The sequence below is a fragment of the Lichenostomus cassidix genome, chromosome 18 (assembly GCF_008360975.1).
Source record: "Lichenostomus cassidix isolate B80296 chromosome 18, HeHo_3.0, whole genome shotgun sequence".
In the NCBI taxonomy this organism is placed as follows: domain Eukaryota; kingdom Metazoa; phylum Chordata; class Aves; order Passeriformes; family Meliphagidae; genus Lichenostomus; species Lichenostomus cassidix.
In genome coordinates this window covers 9,367,216-9,392,998 of record NC_139498.1, presented here as the reverse complement: position 1 = coordinate 9,392,998, position 25,783 = coordinate 9,367,216, and the positions used below count along the sequence as shown (strand labels likewise).

The following is a 25,783-nucleotide window of genomic DNA, read 5'->3' as shown; positions in this document are numbered from 1 at the left end:
GACTGTCTGGGCAAAGGAGCTGTGATTTTCCTCATCTAGCTGGAACAGAGCAGCCAGTATCTGGAACAAATCCTGCATGGAAACTCCTGTTAAGGTGGAAAACAGGCACTGAGCACTGGGAGATGGGGAAAGGAGTGTTTCACACTGGACAGCCAGCCTGCCAGCTGCTGCCCTTCAGCTAGCAGGGCTGCAGGGGCCTTTGCTGCTCAAAATATTCTGGCAGTGTCTCAGACAACAAGTGAATGACAAGCATATTTAGCAAGTTCCTCTGGCTGACCTGGCTGGGAAGGCACCAACCTCCCTATTTCTTTTCTGTGTTAGCCACACGTGTTATTTGCTCAATGCTGACAGGGAGGAAGCTTGATGGAAAGCGAATAGATCAAAATAATAAAGAGAAGAATCAACCAGAATGGTGGTTTGTGATCAAAGTGTCCAGACCAGTATGCCCTCAGAGAAATATTGGTAAAAATCTTTGGCATAGGGGAGCCAAATTTGGTTTTTTGGAACACTTCCCAGGTCCATATGAAGAGAACAGGCAGTCAAAGGGCAAATCACAGTAAAGTGTACTTTCCTGAGTGAAATGAAGATGTTTCCACACAGAGCTCACCCTCAGGCAGCAGAGAGGTGGGAGGTCATTTGGTTCAAGGCAGTAGAAGGTGTATGCAGACTGCCACACAGCCTCAGACACCATTGAGGCTGAGCCACTGCCAGGACAGTGCTCTGGGCCACCCTTTGTAAGGATCTGTCCCACCTAAAAGCAAGTGGATGGCTCACCAGTGCCCCTTGGATGCTGTCAAGAACAGAAAATAGGAGCTCTGGAGGAAGAACATTAGGCTGGCACATCTTGGAGAGGGAAGAAGCTGAATGACTGGGACTGTTGGCAGGCCTGAAACACGATCAGCTGCCTTTGGGGTTTTTGAGGGGCCAGCAAAGTGCCCTATCAGAGACAGGAGCAAGGAGGGTAGCAGAAATATGTGGCAGCTGGGCAGACAGAGTGACCCTGCAGCACATCGCCTCAGGTCTGGAGCAGAGCAAAAGTTGGCTGTATTGAGTGAGCTGATGCTCAAGAATATCTTGCCCCTACAGTAGACTTGGCTGAGATTATACAGAGTACTTCTGTGTCATCAGGGTCTTCACCATGCCAGTACTGTACTAGCTCATGAACTCAGCATCATCTTGCTTCTTGGTGAAGTCTTACAGTACTCCTGTGACTTCGTCTGATGCTCTGAACTCTCTCTCTCAGGCATTCTTTCTAACAAACTCACATCCTACTTCAGAATTTATATAGGAGAGTAGTGTTTACTCCATTGTCACACAGTTTATATGGGTCAAATATCAAGTTACCATCTCTGCTCTCATTTTAGTCTTCAGTGCACACTTATTTCAGGAAAATTAGAATTTTGCGTCTAGGAAGTGATTTGTGCTTTATTTATGCCAGCATACTCTTCAAACATGGTGACTGTTAACATCACACTTCCTGGGAAATATAAAACATTGCTTACTTTCTTACCCCTGAGACTGCAGTCAAATTAATACCCAACTGACAGAGTTTCTACATGTCCTCATTTCATGCTGACATGAGGCAATGTGTCACTGCCTGGGAATCTGAATTTCTAAACATTAACTTGTTCCAGTGGTTTTTTTTTTTTTTTTTTTGCAAATACAGTCTCAGTGTTGAATTCACTGAATCTATAATGTTTATATTTATGAAAAATTCAATTCTTTTTTTTTGCCCTATGTGTTGGTCTTGCATGGCCTGGTTTTTCATAGCAGGGGATCCACAGAAATGGCTTCTGTGAGAAGCTGCTGGAATCTTCCACCATGTCAGGCAGAGCCAATCTTTGATGGCTCAGAAGATGGATTTGCTGCTGGCCAAGGTTGGACAGGGCCCTGACCAACCTCATCTAATGGGGTGGAATCCCTTCCCATGGTAGGGGGCTTGGAAAAAGACGGCCTTTAATGTTCCTTCCAACCCAAACCATTCTATAACTATAAATTCAATCCCATTTAGGCTTTGACTTTCCTAGCCTCATCCTTAGTTGCTCAGACAGTGTCTCTTAACTTCCTCTTAGATTACTTGTCCTAGCTTTCTCTCTCTGTATTCTGCCTTTCTGTGTCTTGAGTTTTGCCAAAACCTCCTTTTTCATCCCCTCAGTCCTCCCAGAATCTTTACCTGAATTACTACTCCATTCTGACCACGTGCCTCAATAAAAGCAAACAGTAAAATTGCCCGTCATTTCGTATAGAGTTTCATGTGGCTGAGTCTTACATGTTAGAGCTCTGTCAGCTAAGGATGAAATACTTCTGGCCTTGAAAAAGCATGTCTAGGTATCTCAAGAATGTCCTTGATGACAAAAAAATTATTCTTGGTGGGGAAAAGTAAACTGAGAATATCTGTGAGAGAAGTTTATTATACTTACACTGAAAAAAATTATATTGATTAGCGCAAAGTAATGTATATAAAAGCAACCCTAACTATCAAATATAGTAATCTCTGGTGGTACAGCATTAACACTGCATGGTGTCAGATCTTGGGAGAAGGAAGGTAGCACTAGAAATTATGGGGGATAATGTCAAAGCTAATTAGAACTAAATAATGATTTCCAAACATGAGTTAAGATAGGTTAGTGCTATTTGCTGTGTTATTTGGAAAGGTACTGTTGATTTTTTTTCCATTTTGGGAAGAAATAAGGATTGACAAGGAAACAAGTTCCACCAAAATAAAGAATTTTTAAATTAATTAATTTAAGCTATAAATATCATTGTCAGAGAGCTCTTTGGATGCCAAAAACCAAAACTGATCTTCAGCTGATTACATCAAAGGAACAACAATCTAGCAGGCTTTTGAACCCATTCATGAATCCTTCTATGAATCTCTAAACTTGGGATTTCCAGAATATTGGAAGATATGCGAATGAATGTTATTTTTTATTTATATCCAGAGATTGAATACAACTTAAAGAGTACTTAGAATTCTTTAAGGTGGCTATTCTCCCTGAGATATTGTGTTATATGTGCTACAGCTGAAAGAAGTGAAACAGATTTAATAATGTAAGGTAAGCAGTGCAGACAACAGTGAAATCCACATATCATATCCAAGATCTGTAAGTAGAGAACTCTGTGAAAGGATGACTGTCATCAGACATATGATGAACTTGGAAAAAGTTGAAGTATGCATCCAAATGTCACTGTGCTTGCCCAGTGAATGGTTGTATCGGCTCCCTTAGCTCAGATTCATGGAGCATCTATGGCCTTACAACTGTAAGTTGTTACCCTCATTCCTCTAGTCATCATTAGCAGTATTTCCCTCCTTAGGAATCTTCTCATATTATTTATAGGCGATTTATTCACATAGCTAGTAAGAGACCAAAATTTTCTAATTATATCTAGTAACATCACTTTCCAGTTTTCAGTTCTTTCAGTTTGCCAGACAATGCTTTGCCAAAAACAAGGTTTGCCAAAAATGCTTTGCCCAAAGACAGAGGAGGCATCTGCAGCATGCGGTGACCAGACTCTATAAAAGAGTCCTTGAATCTGGGCTGTTCTGTCTGCAGAGCAAACTTCATGGTAAGAGCATGTCTGTGGTTGGCAGAAAGGGACAGTGTCCCTGCAGTCCACATGTCCTGCTTCAGCCCTGCTGTCCTGATGTATGTACATGTACCTGCAAGGATGTGATGTCTGTATGATAAAGCATGTTGGTATTTTCACTTTGTGACTTGTCTGTGGAATTCTGTGCAGCAATAATGAGAGATCTGCCATTTTTACTCTAGAGCACTGATCATCTTCCAGCCTGCAAGACATCTTTTCATAGCATAAGAGGTAAGAGCCTCATTTACTTGCATTTAAGGGACAGCAAAAGGTGGAGGATTTCTGTAGAACAGATTTCTTCATGGTGACAAATTACTGTACATTTTTTCAGGCAATTGCTGTATGCCCATATGTTCCTGGCCACTGCTCTGCTACAACAAATAAAGCATGCTGATGGTTGGGCAGGCTGCTCACAGCTAACTAGATTTCCTAAGTGGCTGTGCTTGAAGACAGTAGCCACTATGTAATATCAGGAAATGCTTCTTGGGGATTCCTTATGTTTAATTATAGAACAGTGAGGTAAATGATCTGTTCTGGCATGAAGTCCAGACACACAGAGCTAGCCAACAGAACAGACTCTTGAAAAATCTTACAGACTTATAATAAATTATAAGTATTACTGCATATGAAACTGGCCAATAAATGTATATGAAAATACTTTCCAAACAATACTCCAGGGCTATAATCTGCATGTAGGCGTCCTACTAGTAAACTTGGTAGAAATGCAAAAACAGCTATCCAACTGACCAAACAACAAGGGGACAACTGCTCTTATTCCTATGAAGAGTACTGAGTAAAATGGAGGATCTGCATGCTACTGGGAGTAGCTGCAAATGTTTGTTAATATCTTGGTTTTTAGCTAACTAGAAGTTATGATATGACATTTTATCTGCCTGTTTGTCTAACTTCCTGGGAATTCAGATACTTTCTATTAATGGCCATGTGGAATTTCTTTAGAAATCCAGTACTGCATTTAGATATCTGGCTTTGCTTTATAAATTCTTGGACTAAAGTTTCTAGCTTTGCCTATAGTTATTTCCACAATTAACATAAGAAGAAATAGTCATTTGTGCAGTATTTTAACCTGATGAATTATCTGTCCTTACATCTCTAACACACCTATAGGATGCAAATTGATAAGCACAGGGTGTCCCACTAGCATACACTAGCACAGCTGAGAGCACAACCAATATTCACGGATATTTCCAACAGCAGGAAAGTGGTTTGACACAGCTACCTACACTTTATAACCACAATCTATTCTTAAAACTTCAAAGCCTGGAATCTGGGCTTCTTTAGCCTGAGGAGTTCAGATTTGCCCCACTCATTCTTTAGATGTTTGCCCTTTCCACAAGGATGTAAGACGTATGTAAAGTTTGGTGCTTTCTGGTAGCAAGACAGTGACATTCTGGAATGAATCTAGTGGAGATCTTTCAACATAAATAGGAGAAAATTATGTATGAGAAGAGTCTGCAATGGTGAGGTTTGTCTACACTAGGGATGAAATTAAAAAGTGGTTATCTTACTGTTATCTTCAACAAAAAGGAGGTGGTTATACCATGAAAAGAATCAGACTCTTCTCAGATGGGCAGAGTGAAAGGCTGAGGGATAAAAAACACAGGTTTTGCCCACAGAAATTTTCATTAGGTAATAAATAGGGGGGAAAAAGCACCATTGGGGTCATCAGACATTAAACTGGGATGCAAAGGGACTGAGAAACATCCATTCTTGGACATAATTAAAACTTCACTGGAAAAAGCCATGGGAACCTTCATCCAACATTTGCCCTGGTTACACAGGAAGGTGAACCAAAGAACTGCTCAAGATTCTTCCTGAATCACACATTCTATACACTGTTAGGGTCTATCTATAAACTCTGTAACAACAAAAAGTATTGATTCATTTGGGTAACATATCTGGTCTTCCACAGTGTTCTCTGCTCTGGCAAGCATCACCATAGAGCGAAGCCATGTCTACAGACGCCGAGATGGCCATCTTTGGGGCAGCAGCTCCTTACCTCCGAAAATCGGAAAAGGAGAGAATTGAGGCCCAGAACAAACCTTTTGATGCCAAGACATCCGTCTTTGTGGTACATGCAAAGGAATCCTTTGTGAAAGGGACAATCCAGAGCAGGGAATCGGGCAAAGTCACTGTCAAGACTGAAAAGGGAGAGGTGAGTGAAAAACAAGGCTGAAGGACAACATTTGATCCCTAATCTGAGCTTTACGTGACACACATGGATCTTTTGTTTCCTTGGCAGACCCTAACTGTGAAGGAAGATCAAATCTTCTCCATGAACCCTCCCAAGTACGATAAAATTGAGGACATGGCCATGATGACCCACCTGCACGAACCCGCTGTGCTGTACAACCTCAAAGAGCGTTACGCAGCCTGGATGATCTACGTAAGTGGCAGCAGCAGCTTCCTTTGGGCAGCCGCAGGAGCTGCTGTGCCAGGCTCAGGGGAAGCCAACGTGCTGTCTCCCTTCCTCACAGACCTACTCGGGTCTCTTCTGCGTCACTGTCAACCCCTACAAGTGGCTGCCAGTGTACAACCCGGAGGTGGTGTTGGCCTACCGAGGCAAGAAGCGTCAGGAGGCTCCTCCACACATCTTCTCCATCTCTGACAATGCCTATCAGTTCATGCTCACTGGTGAGTGGCTCTGTCTGTCTCAGAGGCATTGGACCATTAAATTCTCTGGAGGGATACTCTGTCTCGGCAATGTGAAGAGACTCTTTCAAAGCTTTCTTGGTTTTGACACACACATCTATTGTGGGTTTTACTATTTACTATTAACAATTTACTATTGTTTCTACTGTTTTAAAAGAAAGACACCACTGAAGTTAGTGATGTGTTTTGACATTTTGTTTCTTTCTTCCTTTTAAGTGCATGCTATATAAGTGAGGGTTCTCTGGGTGATCCCTTCAAATTGACATTTAAAGTGTTCACAGAGTTATCCTGATAAATATGTTGATCTTTTCTTAACATATCATTAGAGTTTTAGTTAATCTGTAGCTTTAATTACCACTAACTTAAACAGGATTTTTTCATATTATTTTTTCTAAAAAAGAAGTGTAGTTACCACAGAGAATTTCTGTGTCAGGAAAAAGGAAAAACCAATGGACTAGGTGTACCGAGGTGTATAATTATATCTGTCATATCATAACTTATATTTATTGAATTAATTTTGAGCCTTTTTGCATTCTTTATTTTTACGAAGTCTATTTGTTTCTGCCCTTTTCACAGATCGGGAGAACCAGTCCATCCTGATCACGTATGTACACCCCCTGCTCACACCCCTGCAGGGCTGCCCAGTGCCAGGGGACCTCCTGCCTGACCAGGCACTCTCTGCTTCTCTCTTGGCTTTGACAGCGGAGAATCCGGTGCCGGGAAGACTGTGAACACAAAGCGTGTCATCCAGTACTTTGCAACAATTGCAGCCAGCGGTGACAAGAAAAAGGAGGAACAGACATCAGGCAAAATGCAGGTGAGTCAGGAAGAACAGACTGAACACTTGGCCTGTCATTGCCCTGTGAGCTAAACACAGTCACTGGAGAATTATCTCCCTGCAGGGAACGCTTGAGGATCAAATCATCAGCGCCAACCCACTGCTGGAGGCCTTTGGAAACGCCAAGACTGTGAGGAATGACAACTCCTCACGCTTTGTAAGTTTTTTATTAGAGAAGTTGTCATTTACATGGGAACAAGGATGTCAGAACAAGCTGTCACTTCTGAAGTGTCGAAGCCAGATGACTGTATTCATTAAACTGATATTTTCCCCATATTTTTTTGACAATTAAAATTTAACTACAATTTATCTAATTAAAATACCTCTTTAGAAGTACAATGTCACATAGAAAGGGGGATAATTGAAATATGTTTAAATATCTATATAATTACATATCTGTAAATGTATATACACATATTCTTAGTGTCTGACATACAGACTAAAGACAAAGTTCTGTGGAAATTTGCATAACATAGAAGAAAGGAAAGATGGCGCATACAGCATAGAAATGGCTGGATGGAGATTTTGCTGGCCTTCATCAGACCAGCAAAAATATTAATCTCTGGGTTTTGGGCACAAAACTAGGCAGGTCTATTAATCTGACTGTTCAGACATTGGCATAAGTTGTCTAGAAAGGGATAGAGACATGGATGTCTTCAATACATCCTACCAGAAAACAAACTACTCTATAGCATGTTCTTTTGATCATTTTAATGCAAAAAGCCATTCATAAATTCTATTAGATTAACTGTGACTGTCCTTGAAAAATCACAATACCAATCCACAGCCTCAGCCTAAAGTTCCTTGGTTTGGGTGTGTTGCTTCTACAACTCAGACAGTAACAGCTGACTTCTGTTCACAAGAACAAAAATCCTCATTTAACTTTTACACCACCAAAATCTGCCTTCACAGCATGCTTTCTGATTAAAATATGGCTTTCACTATATCCATGTGTTTGAATTGCGCCATAAGTGACTCGAGGAAATGCTCTATTAGTGGTTTTCTCATTCATATGCATTCATGGTTATCCATTAAATAGTAGTGGATAATAGAGCTCAGATTTATCCTCTAGTATTGGCAATATAGGGAATTTCCTGGATTTGTTTTGGTCCTGTTTTGCTTTGTTAAAGAAAAAATAAAAGTGAAACAACTTCTAAGTTTGAAGCCTGCTCTCTGTGGAGAATGTAAGGTCACATGCTTACAGTCACGGTGAAATTTCAAAATGCCTTTTTTTCTTTCCCCTCTAAAGGGCAAATTCATTCGAATCCACTTCGGGGCCACAGGCAAGCTGGCTTCTGCTGACATTGAAACATGTAAGAGACCACCTGACCTGATCCCATTCCTTCCTCCCTTTCCACCTCAGTGTTCTTTCTCAGGCCTCACTCTGTTCTACCATCCTTGCCAGATCTGCTGGAGAAATCCAGAGTCACTTTCCAGCTCAAGGCGGAAAGAAGCTACCACATCTTTTATCAGATCATGTCCAACAAGAAGCCAGAGCTAATTGGTATGAAGTATTATGAATTGTTTGATAAAATCTGAATGTATTTAAAATTTATCTTCATTCTCTCACCCAGATGCATCCTATTCCTCTTTACAGATATGCTCCTCATCACCACCAATCCATATGACTACCAATTTGTGAGTCAAGGCGAGATCACTGTTGCCAGCATCAACGACCAGGAGGAGCTTATGGCTACAGATGTAAGTGTCACAGAGCATATTGGTGTGGTGAGACTTCCTTTTAATGGTGCAGAGGTTTATTTGACTGATTCGGTTGCCAGAGTGCCATTGAAATCCTGGGTTTCACTGCTGATGAGAGAACAGCCATCTACAAGCTGACAGGGGCTGTCATGCACTATGGGAACCTGAAGTTCAAGCAAAAGCAGCGTGAGGAGCAGGCAGAGCCTGATGGCACAGAAGGTATTAAAACATTGTAGAACTCCTAATAACAGAAACAGCTATATAGCTGGCAGTTGGCAATCACATATTTTGCTTCTGTTTACTTTCTCAAAAACATAAATCTCAGCTTCCAGACTGTTCATGCTCCTAAATTTCCCTTCATGATATCACCAAATTTCACTGCTGAGACCATCAGCTACATCTTAGAGGATATCCACTTTCAATTATCACTTCTCTGTCACTTTCCCCCTCTCTGTGTTTAGTTGCTGACAAGGCTGCCTACCTGATGGGTCTGAACTCAGCAGACCTGCTCAAGGCCCTCTGCTACCCTCGAGTCAAGGTGGGGAATGAATATGTGACCAAGGGCCAAACTGTGCAGCAGGTAAGAACTTGACTGGGAAGCTCTGACTTGATTTACTCTCTTCCTCTGTGTACTTACTTTCTTTTGCTCCATTATTCTTTGGTTTAGGTATACAATTCAGTGGGTGCCCTGGCAAAGGCTGTCTATGAGAAGATGTTCCTGTGGATGGTTGTTCGCATCAACCAACAGCTGGATACAAAGCAGCCCAGGCAGTACTTCATTGGTGTCCTGGACATTGCTGGCTTTGAGATCTTTGATGTAAGTACCCCAGAAATCATAGTCAAATCTTGTAAAGGCAATTAGGTGTCAAGAAGAATTGGAGATTTATGGTGGTTGGTTTTTTTTTAAAACATTACAATCACTTGTAGTTTCAAATTAGTAATGCATTGTTTGAAAAATATTTATCTGTTATTTTCTGGAAATATTTTCCTTCCTTGTATATGTCAGTGCTTTTTCCTCAGGCCAATCCATGAGCTTCACTGGATCTTTATATAACACCTTTGTATGATACACAAGGACAAAGCATCTGCCTTTTACATTACTAGCACAAATGTCACAGGTTTTCAACAATTTGAACTTAATGTTTCAAAAATCCTCAGACAAATAGCACATAAATACTCAAGGCACAATATTACAGAGTGTAGGAAAAGAAAGGTCTCACACAGAAGTTAAGCAAGGCATTGTAAAAAGGACTAATGTGTATATACTTCTCTTCTTAAGAGCCAAAGGGTGATTCCAAGAGGAAGAGTACAGTGGCTGATCTAATTCAGATTGAGAAGTTCCATAGATATTTATGTAGGGTATCTGAGTCCAATCCAGGGCTCGCAAACACTGACAATGTTTAATGTTTTTGTAAGGCCAATAGGAAAATTTACATTAGAGGAAGAAGTGATTAAATTGTACCTTGATAAGAGTAACAAAAAAGTAGGAAATTGATTTAAAAATAAGTAATATATTTAAACATCATTGAAGTAGCAAAGTGTAAAAGAAAGTAAAAAAAAATCCCCACAATCCAATAATAATCTTTGTTAAAAGTAGTTAATTGGATTTTTTTAGCATTAAAAACATATTTGTCTTAATTGGGCATCTTTGCATGGGATTCTGAGATGGGATTCTGAGTGTGAAGGAGAAAGCCATACAGGCAGCTCTTCATCTTGAAAATGAGTAAATCTTGTCTTTGCACTGAGCAGTTCAACAGCCTGGAGCAGCTGTGCATCAACTTCACCAATGAGAAACTGCAACAGTTCTTCAACCACCACATGTTCGTGCTGGAGCAGGAAGAGTACAAGAAGGAGGGAATTGAATGGGAGTTCATTGACTTTGGCATGGACCTGGCTGCCTGCATTGAGCTCATTGAGAAGGTACTTTTCCCATATTTTCCCATGCTATTATCAGATGTGTAATTGTGTGATGTTTCTGAGGCACAGGGAGCTTAGAACTCAAAGCCAGACATGTAGCATCAGTTAAGCAAAGTATTTGGCACTGAAATTTAATTTAGTCTGGGAAAGAGAAATGGGGAGATGCACATCTGTCTCATCAGTCCTGCATCATCTGCACTTCAAGCATGGAAAAGTAGCCTGGACTCTCACCAACAGCCTCCCTTTGTTTCTCACTTGTGATTTCTCCCAGCCCATGGGCATTTTCTCCATCCTGGAAGAGGAGTGCATGTTCCCCAAGGCAACTGACACCTCTTTCAAGAACAAGCTCTATGATCAGCACCTGGGCAAGTCCAACAACTTCCAAAAGCCCAAACCTGGCAAAGGCAAGGCTGAAGCTCACTTCTCCCTGGTGCACTATGCTGGAACAGTGGACTACAACATCACTGGCTGGCTGGAGAAGAACAAGGACCCTCTGAATGAAACTGTCATTGGGCTGTACCAGAAATCATCTGTGAAGACCCTGGCTTTACTCTTTGCCTCTGCTGGAGGAGAGGCAGGTCAGTTTCTGAAATGTTATCTCTTTGATGCACAGTGGTTGGTCCCCAGAGCAACAGATGTTTCATTATCTTTACTTTATCAGAGGCTAGTGGTGGTGGTGGTGGCGGCAAGAAAGGTGGTGGCAAGAAGAAGGGTTCTTCTTTCCAGACTGTCTCAGCTCTTTTCCGGGTATGTAAACACCTTATTTTTTCATATATGCAGAAAATTATTCTGCATCTTTAGCTGGTTCAGACACACAAAAAAAAGCAAAAAAACTCCTAACCAACCAACCAACCTACGAACCATCCAAAATATATTCTAAATACATATAACTTCTCTGTAGACCACAATCAAAACAAAAATCCTAAGGAATGAAAAATGGCACTGTAAAAACCTAAACTTACACTTAATATAAACATAAATTTTGTCATTAAAAGTCACTTTCTATCCTTCATTGGGTTGATGGTAATGTTTTCTTATCCTACAAGGTGATGTTTAATGCTCAGAATCAGAAGTGACCGAGCAATTGATTGAGGGATTCTCAACTGACAATTTTCAGCCCCGTGCATCTCAATTGATGGGTCTTTGATTTTAAATTCAAAGAATACGAAAGGCTATTTTCCCCCTTTTCTTATGAACACAAAATAAATCCCAAACCCACAGGAGAATCTCAACAAGCTGATGACCAATCTGCGGAGCACTCACCCCCATTTTGTGCGCTGTATCATCCCCAATGAGACAAAAACACCTGGTAAGATGCTCAAGCTGAAAGATTCTTGCTCTGATACATCCATTCCTCTCTGCACTGCAATCTATGCCATTCACTTTTGCTCTGCATTGCCAGGTGCCATGGAGCATGAGCTGGTGCTTCACCAGCTGCGCTGTAACGGCGTGCTGGAAGGGATCAGGATCTGCAGGAAAGGGTTCCCCAGCAGAGTCCTCTATGCTGACTTCAAACAGAGGTGAGAGCTATGAAATGAAGAGATAAGCCAGGTGTCCTCACCAGCCTCTGTCCGTAACACAGCTAAGCTTTGTTAGGGTCTCTGAGTATGGAAGCACAGTAGAGCTGCAGAAGCCAGTAATTACTAGATTAATAAATGCAATTTGAGGTGTGGTGACAACAGGTTCTCAGGTAAAAATTACAAACTCAGAGTCCTTTGGCCATTGCATCAGCTGCAAGTTTCAGGGGAAGGGGCTTTTCTCTTATACACAGAGTGGCAACATTCCTCTCAAGTAATTTTCTCCAGCATAGTTTAAGTAAAAGGATATGGATTGAACTGACTGGAGATCAGTGTTCTCTTCACCTGTGACCAGTCCTCTAAGGAGAGGAAAAGTTTCCTTAATTTTGTTACCAGGTTAAGACTTCATCAGAAGGGTGTCTCTAAAGAAGGGAGCAAATTCCAACTTCCTCAGCCTGAGGAAGAGCTGCAAACACTGCTCTTGGTTTCAGTGAAGGGAGTAATCTTGTGACTTGACATTGTCTTCATTCCTATTTCCTCTAATTCCACAGATACAAGGTGCTCAATGCCAGCGCCATCCCCGAGGGACAGTTCATCGATAGCAAGAAGGCTTCTGAGAAGCTCCTTGGGTCAATCGATGTGGACCACACCCAGTACAAATTTGGACACACCAAGGTACAAACCCCTCCATTCCCTGTCTGCCTCTGCTTTGCTCTACCTGACACTGATGTGCTGCAACATTCCCTCTCTCAAGGTGTTCTTCAAAGCTGGACTGATAGGACTCCTGGAGGAGATGAGGGATGAGAAGCTGGCACAGCTCATCACTCGCACCCAAGCCTTGTGCCGAGGCTTCCTGATGAGGGTGGAGTACCAGAGAATGGTGGAACGGAGGTACACATTGCTCTTTTTCAGCTGAAGTCACTCTGCTTGGGGGAAAATCAGAATATTCATTGTAATTTTAATTATACCTCAGAGAATCCATCTTCTGCATCCAGTACAACATTCGTTCATTCATGAATGTCAAACACTGGCCATGGATGAAGCTGTTCTTCAAGATCAAGCCCTTGCTGAAGAGTGCAGAGTCTGAGAAGGAAATGGCCAACATGAAGGGGGAGTTTGAGAAAACCAAGGAAGAGCTTGCAAAGTCTGAGGCAAAGCGGAAGGAACTGGAGGAGAAAATGGCATCTCTAATGAAGGAGAAAAATGACCTGCAGCTCCAAGTGCAATCAGTAAGTATCATTAGTGTATTTCTTCCAGGTACGCTCACAGCATGTAACTCTCATGCTACACAATAAATTGTTTGTGAAAATATTTTAGTATGCATAAGAAAAGGTAAAATTCAGACTATTTAGTGTCAGCAATATAATATGAGGTTCTAGCATGGAAGTGACTTTTGAAGCAGGTATTTCTCCATGCTCTCAATATAAGGTTCAATGTAGTCACTGGAGATTTAGTATATACCGTTAACAGAGTCTGTAGAGCAATTCATTCAACAACATACTCTGGTTTCAATCAGTTGGCCAAATAAAAGAGCTCTATGCCATCTCTTATGACACATGTTATGTCACTTGTCTTTCTGCAACCACTATTTCAGGAAGACACAAAACCCCTCTGTATTCTGTCACAGCCCTATGTGTACCTCCAAAGTCCATTTGGAAGAGCAAAAGATTGGTCAGTTTTAAACATTACCTTGCGTCTTTAGATATCTGTTTGACACGTTCAAAAAAAGGTCAGATTCAAATTGAAACCTCTAATTGCACCTAGACTATATATGAATGGATATGTCCCAAAGAAACTTATTTCAAATCCAGTCTGGCCAAGAAAATCTTATACGAAGAGAATCTTATACGAAGAGAAATGAAAAAAACTCTCTACGCAATTATATTCCGTACTTGACTTTCAGAGAAAGTAATCATAACTCTTGAGAATAAAAGTATTACTAGATATTATCATCTTATCTATAAGAACAAAAAAGAGAATAATTGATGAGAGTAAAAAAATTAAATAGAGTAAAATCCTACTCTGATTTAAAAGGGGCAGTGCTAAAAAATCATTTTCTAAAAGAAAACAAGAAAGACTAATTACATATTTCTTTTCCTCAGCTGGAAATATTATTTCTCTATTGAGCTTGTGCAAACAGTTGTGAATAGCAAAAAAAACTATGTTTCTCTAACAGGAAGCTGATGCTTTGGCTGATGCTGAGGAAAGGTGTGACCAGCTCATCAAAACTAAAATCCAGCTGGAAGCCAAAATTAAGGAGGTGACTGAAAGGGCTGAGGATGAAGAGGAAATTAATGCTGAACTGACAGCCAAGAAGAGGAAACTGGAGGATGAATGTTCAGAGCTGAAGAAAGATATTGATGACCTTGAGCTAACACTGGCCAAGGTGGAGAAGGAAAAACATGCCACGGAAAACAAGGTATGAGGCAGAACTTGTCACTCACACTCCGGAAAAAGCTCTGTGCTATTACAGGAAGAGTATATGTAATTCCTTTATTTACAACTTGCTCCCTCCTTCCTAAAGGTGAAAAACCTGACCGAGGAGATGGCAGCCCTGGATGAGACCATCGCCAAGCTGACAAAAGAGAAGAAAGCCCTCCAAGAGGCCCATCAGCAGACCCTGGATGACCTGCAGGCAGAAGAGGACAAAGTCAATACACTCACCAAAGCCAAGATCAAGCTGGAACAGCAAGTGGATGATGTAAGCACACAGATATAGAGCAGGAACAGGACAGGTATGGAGGCTGAGCTGGCTGGTAGAACACTGCTGTGTTGTTGTGTTTAGCTGGAAGGGTCCCTGGAGCAAGAGAAGAAACTGCGCATGGACCTGGAGAGAGCTAAGAGGAAACTGGAAGGAGACCTGAAAATGGCCCAGGACAGCATCATGGATTTGGAGAATGATAAGCAGCAGCTGGATGAGAAACTGAAGAAGTAAGTGTGGCTCTGGGGCACCTGAGTGCTGGGCTGGAACACTTGGCTTTTTCCTTTGAGCTTTAACACAATTCGCTTTGCCCAAAGGAAAGACTTTGAAATCAGCCAGATCCAGGGCAAAATCGAGGATGAACAAGCCCTGGGCATGCAACTTCAGAAGAAGATCAAGGAGCTGCAGGCAAGTCTCTGTTCCTTCCCCTCCCTTGCTCAGGCTCAGCTCAGGCAGGAGGAGGGCAAGGCTGTGAAGGGTCCCTGCTGTTGTCCAGGCTCGTATTGAGGAGCTGGAGGAGGAAATTGAGGCAGAGCGAACCTCTCGCGCTAAAGCAGAGAAGCATCGCGCTGACCTGTCGAGGGAGCTGGAGGAGATCAGCGAGCGCCTGGAAGAAGCAGGAGGGGCGACAGCAGCTCAGATCGATATGAACAAGAAGCGAGAGGCAGAATTCCAGAAGATGCGCCGTGACCTCGAAGAGGCCACGCTGCAGCACGAAGCCACGGCTGCCGCCCTGCGCAAGAAGCACGCGGACAGCACAGCTGAGCTGGGGGAGCAGATCGACAACCTGCAGCGTGTGAAGCAGAAGCTGGAGAAGGAGAAGAGTGAGCTGAAGATGGAGATTGATGACTTGGCCAGTAACATGGAGTCTGTCTCCAAAGCCAAGGTACATAAATATTTTCTAGGCTCATTGACCCAGTGGAATACAACACAAATTCTTGTACCTGCAATTCTTTAGATGGGTAATTCATCACTATCCATATGCTGAAACACAGGCAAACCTGGAGAAGATGTGCCGCACACTGGAAGACCAGCTGAGTGAGATTAAGACCACGGAGGAAGAGCATCAGCGCATGATCAATGACCTCAATGCTCAAAGAGCTCGTCTGCAGACAGAGTCAGGTGAGAGAGTCACAGCTACATGTGCAGATCAATAATGTCACAGAGGTATTGCAAAAACTGCTCTCCTGGGTGCATGGTCTGTCCAACACTGTTTGTGTCACAACTACTGAGAAATGCTTGAAATGGGATCGTACATTACAGCATGGAGTGCAAACTATGTGGTTGTACAGCCCCAAATGTTCACAGTATACCATCAATGGCAATAAAACTTGTGTATCTGCAAATTTTCTCAGGTGAATATTCACGCCAGTTGGAAGAGAAGGATGCTTTGGTTTCTCAGCTGTCAAGAGGCAAACAGGCTTTCACCCAACAGATTGAGGAACTCAAGAGGCATCTGGAGGAAGAGATAAAGGTGATTCCTCTTCTCAGATATGCTTCAGACTGTTATATGACTACTGAACCACCATGATGAGACAGGGAAAAAAAATCCCTCATGTAATTTGGTGCAAGTTTTCTCATGCTTTTGCCTGGAGTTTATACTCTATTCCTTTTGTCAGTCCCAGCTTCTTTACTCATTGTGTGTATGACTGTCTGTTTTCATAGAAGCATAATCCAGCGTCCAATTAATATTCAGTCAGATTTCTCAGGATATTTCTGTTCCTGTCCCAATACTCTTGTCGCTGCAGGCCAAGAACGCCCTGGCCCACGCCCTGCAGTCTGCTCGCCACGACTGTGACTTGCTCCGGGAACAATATGAGGAGGAGCAGGAGGCCAAGGGGGAGCTGCAGCGAGCTCTGTCCAAGGCCAACAGTGAAGTGGCCCAGTGGAGAACCAAATACGAGACGGACGCGATTCAGCGCACGGAGGAGCTCGAGGAGGCCAAGTATGCAGGAAAAGTGGACAAGACTGGCTGAGATTAAAACCAGAAATTCTCAGAGACCAGTGGGACATTGTCAGGAAGAAGTCAGTGTTCTGCTTGGGGGTGGAATGAAAGGAAACGAGCAAATAAATTCTGTAATACACATGGTGTCGGGAAAAAAATCACAGGCAAACAGGTAGGACAGGGAATGGCAGAGGGAAACAACATAATATGTAAAAAATGGAATACCGGTGTGCATCCCAGACTGAAGTGGCTAACATTGCTCTTGAAAAAGGCACCACAGAATTGAATTTCTCATTGCTTTCTGACTGTGAGCTGTACTTACCGCTGAATTTGTAAAGCATTCTGTTATGAGAAGCGCATCAAACACATTCCATAACTTCCTCTTCGGTCTTAAATCATGCGATATGTTTAACACAGGAAGAAGCTGGCACAGCGCCTGCAAGATGCAGAGGAACATGTTGAGGCTGTCAATGCCAAATGTGCTTCCCTGGAAAAGACAAAGCAGAGGCTGCAGAATGAAGTGGAGGACCTCATGATTGACGTGGAGAGATCCAATGCTGCCTGCGCTGCTCTGGATAAGAAGCAGAAGAACTTTGACAAGGTCTTTTGGCCTCCAGCACCACGACTCCTGGCCAGAGCATTCTCCCTGTGATTGCCCCATCCCTACTCATACCCTGTTTCTCTTCAGATCCTGGCAGAATGGAAGCAGAAGTATGAGGAAACTCAGGCTGAGCTGGAGGCCTCGCAGAAGGAGTCGCGCTCTCTCAGCACGGAGCTGTTCAAGATGAAGAATGCCTATGAGGAGTCCTTGGACCACCTGGAAACCATGAAGCGCGAGAACAAGAACTTGCAGCGTGAGTCCCTCTGCTCCTCAGTGGGCTTTCTCACTATCAGCCATTACCTCCATTCTTCATGGGTCTGTGCCTGCAGGTCTGCAGAGATGTCTGGTGGGACACCTTGGTGGGACAGGGGCCTTGCCATTCTGCTGTGTGCCTGACTGTGCCATTGGTGTTTGTTCCCACAGAGGAGATTTCTGACCTCACGGAGCAGATTGCTGAGGGAGGAAAGGCAATTCATGAGCTGGAGAAAGTCAAGAAGCAGATTGAGCAGGAGAAATCTGAACTGCAAGCCTCCCTGGAGGAAGCTGAGGTAAAGCCTTCTCTTGTTTATTGTAACTATGTGGTCCTGCCCAGCAATTTCGGATAATATTTATGAAATTTTGTGCATTGAGAACTGACTAAAGGCACAGGAAGTTTCTTCACATCACTAAAATCTTTGAATCCACGGGTATGCTTTTTTTCCTTCCCTGCAGTCTCAGACCTTTGGTTATACATTATTCTTTACTATAACAATGCATGTAAAATTCTTGACATTGTTATTTTTTATAATTTATTGGACTTTATACTTTTTCAGGCTTCCCTGGAACATGAGGAGGGGAAGATCCTGCGCCTGCAGCTTGAGCTCAATCAAGTGAAGTCTGAGATTGACAGGAAGATAGCAGAGAAAGATGAGGAGATCGACCAGATGAAGAGAAACCACCTCAGAATTGTGGACTCCATGCAGAGCACTCTGGATGCTGAGATCAGGAGCAGGAATGAAGCCCTGAGGCTGAAGAAGAAGATGGAGGGAGACCTGAATGAAATGGAGATCCAGTTGAGCCATGCCAATCGTATGGCTGCAGAGGCACAGAAGAACCTGAGAAACACACAGGCAGTGCTCAAGGTATGGCATTACAGACCACGTGCTTACTGGTTTCTGACACAACTACAAATATTTTTCTTCTACAGTTCTATATTTTGTACATTAGTATGAAAAAGGAAAAGAGGAAAATAGGAAATATATGTCCCCCAATCTGTATTTTCTCTCCTTCCAGGACACTCAGATCCATCTGGATGATGCTCTCAGGACACAGGATGACCTGAAGGAGCAGGTGGCCATGGTGGAACGCAGGGCAAACCTGCTGCAGGCTGAAGTTGAGGAGCTACGGGCAGCCCTGGAGCAGACAGAGAGGTCAAGGAAACTGGCTGAGCAGGAGCTTCTGGATGCAAGTGAGAGAGTTCAGCTCCTCCACACTCAGGTAAGTTCTCGAATTGAATATGTATAACACCTACAGTACTTAGAGAATTGAAATTACTAATAGAGCTCTTTTTGTAATTGTAATGTATCAATTAGTCTTTAGCAGTCTACCATTGCCATCAATTATTTTTATTCTTTATATAAAAATATAATAAAAACATAAATAAAAATTGGTAATTTGATTTTTATAAATATGGTATAAAGCAATTGGAGGGAAAATAAAAGCTTTTTTCTTTCAACAGAACACTAGCCTGATCAACACCAAGAAGAAGCTGGAAACAGACATTGCCCAGATCCAGAGTGAAATGGAGGACACGATCCAGGAAGCCCGCAATGCTGAGGAGAAGGCCAAGAAGGCCATCACAGATGTGAGTTGGGCACTCCTTGCATTGCTGATGGGGAATGTACTCTCCCCCAAATATCTCCAGACCCAAAATGGCTTTGACCCTTTGCTCTGGTCAGGCGGCCATGATGGCAGAAGAGCTGAAGAAGGAGCAGGACACCAGTGCCCACCTGGAGAGGATGAAGAAGAACCTGGACCAGACAGTGAAGGACCTGCAGCACCGTCTGGAAGAGGCTGAGCAGTTGGCACTGAAGGGAGGGAAGAAGCAGATCCAGAAGCTGGAGGCCAGGGTGTGTAGGGCTGGGGTTGTGCATGAGTGAGCGTGTCCTTGGAGAGACACTGTCAGGGAAGCTGCAGGGATGGCTTCTCCTTGCAGGTGCGCGAGCTGGAAGGGGAGGTTGATGCTGAGCAGAAGCGCAGCGCTGAAGCCGTGAAGGGTGTGCGCAAGTACGAGCGGAGGGTGAAGGAACTGACCTACCAGGTAAGGCAGGAGGTCTCCTGGGCTGATGCACCCTCATTCCATCAAACAAAAGATGTTGTCATGGACTGCAAGGATAAATGTTATATTGTGGTGTGCAGAAAACAACAATTCACTCTTTCCTGTTTCCCAATCCTCCAGTCTGAGGAAGACAGGAAGAATATTCTCAGGCTGCAGGATCTGGTGGACAAGCTGCAAATGAAAGTGAAATCCTACAAGAGACAAGCTGAGGAAGCTGTGAGTATTGCTTCGGGAAATAGAAAGCATCTCTTTCTGTGGGTGTCAGAAAGAGGTTGAGGAATATCAGAAATTGGGAAAATGTCAAAAATCATCTGTTGAGGAGGGGGACTTTGTCATGCAGATATAATCGCCTGGCACATGAGCACCGAAAAAGTGGGAGAATAAGTAAAGAAATTATAAATCCAAGGGATGAAATTTCTCTTCATATGTGACACAGTCCCAGTGAAGCTTGTCCCAGTAGGGTTCTGAAAAGGGAAGGATGAGGAGCTCTGTGTGAGGCTGATGTGTGAGCACTGGTGGGAGGGCGATTGAGAACTGCACCCCTGTAAGGCCAAGGTGCAGCAGGAACAAAACCCCTGCCCTGGGCTCCTCATCCCTGACTGACTCTCCCCACACAGGAGGAGCTGTCCAATGTCAACCTCTCCAAGTTCCGCAAGATCCAGCACGAGCTGGAGGAAGCCGAGGAGCGGGCTGACATTGCAGAGTCACAGGTCAACAAGCTCCGAGTGAAGAGCCGTGAGTTTCACAGCAAGAAAATAGGAGAGGAAGAGTGAGTATGTCATTGAGAGTCATAGGAATTAGGCAGCAAAGTGACCTGAGGGCTGCACACAATGTGAACCCTCTGTCACTTCCTTCTGCAATGAGTCTTTATAACCTTACCATGTCTAAAGACTAAAGATTGTAGATTCCTTTGCATACAAAACAGTAGTTACATTTTAGTTCTGCAGTTAAGTGTTGATTGTGTTCAAACAATTAATATTCAGGAGTAAACTCCTGAATTTTCTGGAGTAAGTTTCAGAAACTCCAGAACTCCAACTACAGTAAGAATAACAGGCATGAGAGCAAACAAAGAAAATCTTTTCCACTGCACTACAGTGTTTCCCAGCAATTGTGATTTAAACTAGAATAAATAAATATTAAATTAGTAAGGTTCTATAAGAAGAGAATTTGTAAACCTATGTTTACAAATATCAAAAGGCATATCAAAAGGAACTGTTCTTATTTTCTAATGCTGGAATTGAGTGCAATTCTGTTAACACGACACCATAAAGAAATCTCCAAGTCTGACACCCTGAGAATACAGAGAAGCAATAAACCTGCTGTTTCTGCACTGCCAAACAGAGCATCCTGCCTTCTTTTTACAGCACTGCATGAGCTTTTTTATATAAGGGGACTGAACACTGAGTGGAAAAATACAGCTGACAGACCCTGTCTTTTTTTCATCCCATGTGGGATAACACTGGAGAATATAATGCATGAGCAGGAATAAAATGAGGAACAGCTTGCCATGATGAAGAGCAAGGAAGCAAGGATGTTTCCCAACCCCAACCAGGCAGCCTGAGTAGGTGGCAAGTCTGGAGAACACAGGTACCTCCACCCTGAAGCAAAGAGATCATACGCACTGGGAGATCACAATGACACTCACATTAGAGCTTCCTTTGTCTGGAATAGGTGTTTAGAGGCAAACTGCACAGGAAGCAGCAGTGCAGCATAACATACAGAGCAGCCATTCACTAGAACCTGGCATGTCAGATAGCTGCTGAGGGAAGATTCAACAAGCAGATGTGGGGAGTGGTAAATGAGACTTGGTTTTGACTACAGGGACACTTAGAGGTCCCTCAAGGTTCTTGGCTATCTCTAAACATCTACATTTACAGGGAATATTTCAAGAAGCTGTGAAACTGGTGGGGAAGGGAGCTGGAGATAATTGCACAGCCTTTTACATTGATCACAGCAATGGTGCTGCAGTGTGTGCAGCAACAGCATGAATGATTGGGGGATCCTCCTCTTCCCAAATACGTTGAGGTTTGCACCCAAGGAATTCTCCCATGTTACAACTAAATAAGGAAGTAGTTTGCTAGGCAGCAGCTAAATCTATTTAAGGAAAAGATGATGCCATGTATTGACTCTTGTGTCACTGTAAGTGATGCTCCTCAGAGACATCATCTCTATGTGTGAAGCTGTGAAAACATCATCAGTGCCAGTGATATCTGGGCAACAGGAGAAAAAAACCTCGGGTACCTTTTTAAACCTGCTGACAGACTAGCAAATACCACAACAACTTTGGAGACTGTATTTCACTGCCAAAAATCCCTGTTCCCTCTGGACAATATTACAATCAGCCTCCAAAATGAACAAGCTGGTCTGACTGTGGAAGAATCATGATACACTCGAAGCACACAAAACTGTTGGGCTCTGCTCTCACCTGTAAGAAATTATGGCCTGAGGATTTGCTCCTAAATGCTCAACTGATGAAAGGTAATGTTGCAGGTTCCTTAAGAGACAACACCTTGGGCCAGAATTCAAAATGCACAAGTGGGAAAGGAAGAGAAATCACACACATTGCACTGTGCTGACCTGGCCTTGCCACCAGCCATCCCAGACAGCATGGGTGAAGACTTTTTGGAATCAGAGTGGAATATTAATGGGATGAGTAAGGAAAACCAATTTCTCCTCACTTTTGATTTGCTGCCTTGGCTGGAGGTCAGGAGTCATTTTGCATCAACACACTATTTCTGGAGTCAGACTGCTTGTGATCTGAAATGTGCTGATGCACAGGTAACTGATCTTGGGAAAAACATGGGCCCATAATAGGCATAAATGAGCATCTCTAAGAGAAAGTTTAAAATAGATGCAGCTGATGAGCTCCACTAGAGCTGCTGCCTCATGTGGACTATGGAGTTCTCTGACCTTAAACAGTTTGGGAGTGGAAGACTGTGTCTCCTGGGCACAAAAGCATCAGCACTTTAAGAGGCACTAAGACATGGAGAACATATTTCTGACCTGAAAGCAGAGGTTCCTCACAGAAGCTTCTTGCCAACAATTCAGCTTTCCAATTCTCCAAGTACTCACTGTCTATGCTCTCAACCCACAGCAACATTGCCTTGACCAGAAAGGGCTTTCTTCCCCAATGACAGAAAAGAAGGGGGCCAGAGAGTGAAAGAGAGAAAGGAAGAGGGAAGCAAAAGAGGGAGAGGCAGAGTGAGAGGGAGAGGGAGAAAAGAGGACAAGTGGATTGGGCAGATACTGAGTGAAAGAAAGGGAGAAAGAGAGTGAAATGCAGAAAACGACAGAGAAAAGAGAGAAAGGGAGGAGGAGATTGAGAAAGATTAGAAAAAAAGCAAGATTGAGAAAGAAATATTAAGATGGGGAGCAAGAAAATTCATGAAGAGAATGGAGAAAGAGACAGAAACTAGAGGTGGAAGGAAGGAAGAAAAAGAGAAAGGAAGAGAGCAAGCAATTTAACATAATTTGGCTGGTGGTGCCTGACCCTGGACTTAGCTCTGCTGCTTTTGATCATCTGAGAGAGTGTTTGCAAGTTACATCAGCCCTCTCCAAGTGTCAGGGTCACGGTGTGAGTAGCTGCTGTTCCCAGGTGCAGAATAGTGGCTTCATTGGCTAGAGGGGTGATAAGAACAAAAGGATGCAGGAAACTCACTCACTCAGGACTGTAGCATCTGCACCTACTCTCTGGAAGGGGAATCATCATTTCTCAGTGAACCCACTGTCCACCCACCCATAGCATGACCAATGCCCTCCAATGGGTGCCTTGCTAAGAAGAGTAAGAGAAACACATCTTGAGAAACACATCTGTTCTCCAAATCTCTGCTTTGTCCTGGCACTGCAGGGGGGGCAGGCAGGTTGTTTGGTGTCTCCTCACATCCCAAGTCCTTGTGAGCAGTGATGTTAAAAGGCTGAAAACACTGAAGTGGTGCAGCTTGGTGAATCAGAGGTGCTCGTGGGGACTGGGAAGGACATGTAGAATGTGTGACACTCATTGGAAAGCAGAGAAAATGGGTTCACACTTCAGGCTTTACATGACATGTGACTACTTTGCAAGCTGGTAATGATTCTAGACACTGAGTCTAAATGTGATGGTCTTCATGGCAGACACACAAATCAGTGTACAGAGCATTAGAATTTAAAGTAGGCAGGAAGTTTTCCCATCCTCAAGGGCTGTTGAAGATGTTCATAATTTCCTCCTCTTTTGATATTTCAGACCATTTTTAAGTGTTTTAAAAACACATGAAAGTCACCTGCCTCAGGTAGCCAATAGTCTGGCTTTAAGGAAGAATGGACTATGTCCATGCGTCCACATTACAATGCAAAACTACTGAAATCATGCAAGGAGATGCTTAGAATTAACACAGAGAAAAAGCTGGGTTTTTTAGGAGTGATTTGAGGTTGTGAATGAGCCCTCGTGGAAGTGAGGGGGAAATGGGCATGAAAAACATAATACAACCTACCCCACAAGAGTTCTGTATGTAACTACCTGAACCTTACTCTGATGCAGGAGGTATTATGGGTGTTAAAGCTGTTTTTCAGAACATGTGTAACATGTGACAATTCTTCAGAAGGGTACAGCCACATCTCAGACAAGGATGATATGTATGTTTCTTCAAACCATGGCATTCAAAAGTAAGGTTATCAAAACCAGATGCCTTTATGGCACCTGTTGTCTGTCAGAGATTTCAACTACTCAACATGTTCTCAGACATTTTCTGGGAGGAGCAGTCACCTTTTCAAAATTGTACTATTTTGGTAATCCTGGTTTCCTTTTGATCCAAATCCTTCTCCACCTTCAACTCCTTCTACCACCTGTTGTATTTCTGCTTGACTGTTCTACCCAGACACCACCCAGCCTTCTCACCCCACACACCTGTTCTGTAACAGGAGCTCCTCAGTTGCTTTGGTGAGTGATGGAAAGGGCATCCTGAAGGTCATGTCCTCATCCAGGACCCACTCTCCAGTTCTTTTCCATGGGTGATTCCTGGAAAGATAGGAGGAGCCTAAGTAACTGTGCAGCTTGGATATTCACTCAGTACCTGCCCAGGTATTATATTTTTACCTTCTGCTCCACTATGCAGTTAAGTGATGCTGAGATATCTTTGGAGTCCCAGTTCCTCTCTTCCTTCTCTCTTTTCTGAAAGACAGAAGTGTGAAACCTTGTACATACTTATGTGGCATATTATGCTGTGCCATTAAGCTATACCATAAATGCATTTAAAAAGTAACCTTGAAGCAGTCTCAAGAAAGTACAATTAGGAGACAGAAGGATCTTCAAAATCCCTCCATGCATTGGTGCATGGGATAGGGCAGCCTTCACAAGTAAGTTCTAGTCCCAGAAATACTAGATTACCTTTGCCATGGCCAAACTTTGCCCTGTACCTATTCTGTACCTCTTTCCCTGAATATTTTTAAGATTCTGGTGGATTTTTTATCAACCTGTTTTCCACAAAAATCAATTAACACTTCCAGTCTTACCTCATACAGAATTTATGAACTACATAGCACTATGACACCACTTTGCAGTTGACACTTCCTGCAGGGAAGCATGCATTTCACCAAACCCATGCACTTCATTAGTCAACAGGACAAAGGGAAGTTATGTTAAGGAAAGTGTGTCCTACCATCTCCAGAGTCCAGTGCCCAGCTGCATCTTAATACTGGGAAGTGTTGGGATGAGAAGCCTTGCTCTGAATGATCAGTGTTTCAGCAATTCTGTTTCTTTGGTGCTAACATTCCTGGCAGCTCTCGTTTTACAGAGAGGGCAGCAGAAAGGCTGCTGCAGCAAGAGTTGAGCATTCCCTACTAGAGAGCTCATCAGGGTCCACAGAGCACACCGATGCCTCCAGCATGCCCTGTCATGCTGAGAGCATGGCTGACAACAGCACTGGCAAGCTGCAAATCCCATGGAGAATGTTTCTCAAATAAAGTGTTGCACTGAAGAATCCATACATTTTTAAGAGCTGACCACCTTTTTTTCCT

The 25,783-nt window shown here is 43.1% G+C and overlaps 1 protein-coding gene and 1 long non-coding RNA gene across 5 annotated transcripts; one reads left to right on the top strand and one right to left on the bottom strand.

The window, feature by feature from the left end:
- The first annotated feature begins 5,557 nt into the window (after positions 1–5,557).
- LOC146429674 (myosin heavy chain, skeletal muscle, adult-like) lies at positions 5,558–21,133 on the top strand. Of its 2 annotated transcripts, none has more exons than XM_085077950.1 (38): positions 5,558–5,761; positions 5,849–5,992; positions 6,084–6,240; positions 6,835–6,862; positions 6,961–7,075; positions 7,161–7,253; positions 8,346–8,409; positions 8,502–8,600; positions 8,694–8,797; positions 8,878–9,016; positions 9,259–9,377; positions 9,465–9,614; positions 10,547–10,717; positions 10,986–11,292; positions 11,376–11,461; positions 11,936–12,023; positions 12,117–12,234; positions 12,783–12,906; positions 12,986–13,122; positions 13,205–13,460; positions 14,408–14,650; positions 14,756–14,932; positions 15,017–15,162; positions 15,250–15,340; positions 15,429–15,818; positions 15,928–16,054; positions 16,288–16,406; positions 16,681–16,877; positions 17,295–17,478; positions 17,566–17,731; positions 17,902–18,026; positions 18,291–18,599; positions 18,751–18,954; positions 19,196–19,321; positions 19,416–19,586; positions 19,673–19,777; positions 19,916–20,011; positions 20,413–21,133. In XM_085077950.1, the coding sequence occupies exons 1-38, from the start codon at positions 5,558–5,560 to the stop codon at positions 20,566–20,568; spliced, it is 5,835 nt and encodes a 1,944-aa protein (XP_084934076.1). In that variant the 3' UTR covers positions 20,569–21,133. The 2 variants fall into 2 exon arrangements, with proteins under 2 accessions (XP_084934076.1, XP_084934077.1); XM_085077951.1 differs by having other exon boundaries at positions 10,986–11,296; positions 11,383–11,461.
- Positions 9,827–25,535, bottom strand: LOC146429673 (uncharacterized). 3 transcript variants are annotated; one of them, XR_014855642.1, is made up of 4 exons: positions 25,426–25,534; positions 24,864–24,938; positions 24,675–24,785; positions 9,827–11,515 (listed from the first exon to the last, which is right to left on the bottom strand). It is a non-coding gene; the product is annotated as an uncharacterized LOC146429673 (long non-coding RNA). The 3 variants fall into 3 exon arrangements; XR_014855641.1 differs by lacking the exon at positions 9,827–11,515 and adding an exon at positions 19,772–19,842 and having other exon boundaries at positions 25,426–25,535; XR_014855643.1 differs by lacking the exon at positions 9,827–11,515 and adding an exon at positions 21,855–23,760 and having other exon boundaries at positions 25,426–25,535.
- Between the last annotated feature and the right edge of the window lie 248 nt (positions 25,536–25,783).

Coding starts and splice junctions, on each gene's coding strand:
- LOC146429674 (XM_085077950.1), top strand. CDS start 5,558: ATGTCTACAGACGCCGAGATGGCCATCTTTGGGGCAGCAGCTCCTTAC. Junction 9,017..9,258: donor AGAGCCTGATGGCACAGAAG/GTATTAAAACAT, acceptor CTCTGTGTTTAG/TTGCTGACAAGGCTGCCTAC. Junction 18,955..19,195: donor TTCAGCTCCTCCACACTCAG/GTAAGTTCTCGA, acceptor TTCTTTCAACAG/AACACTAGCCTGATCAACAC.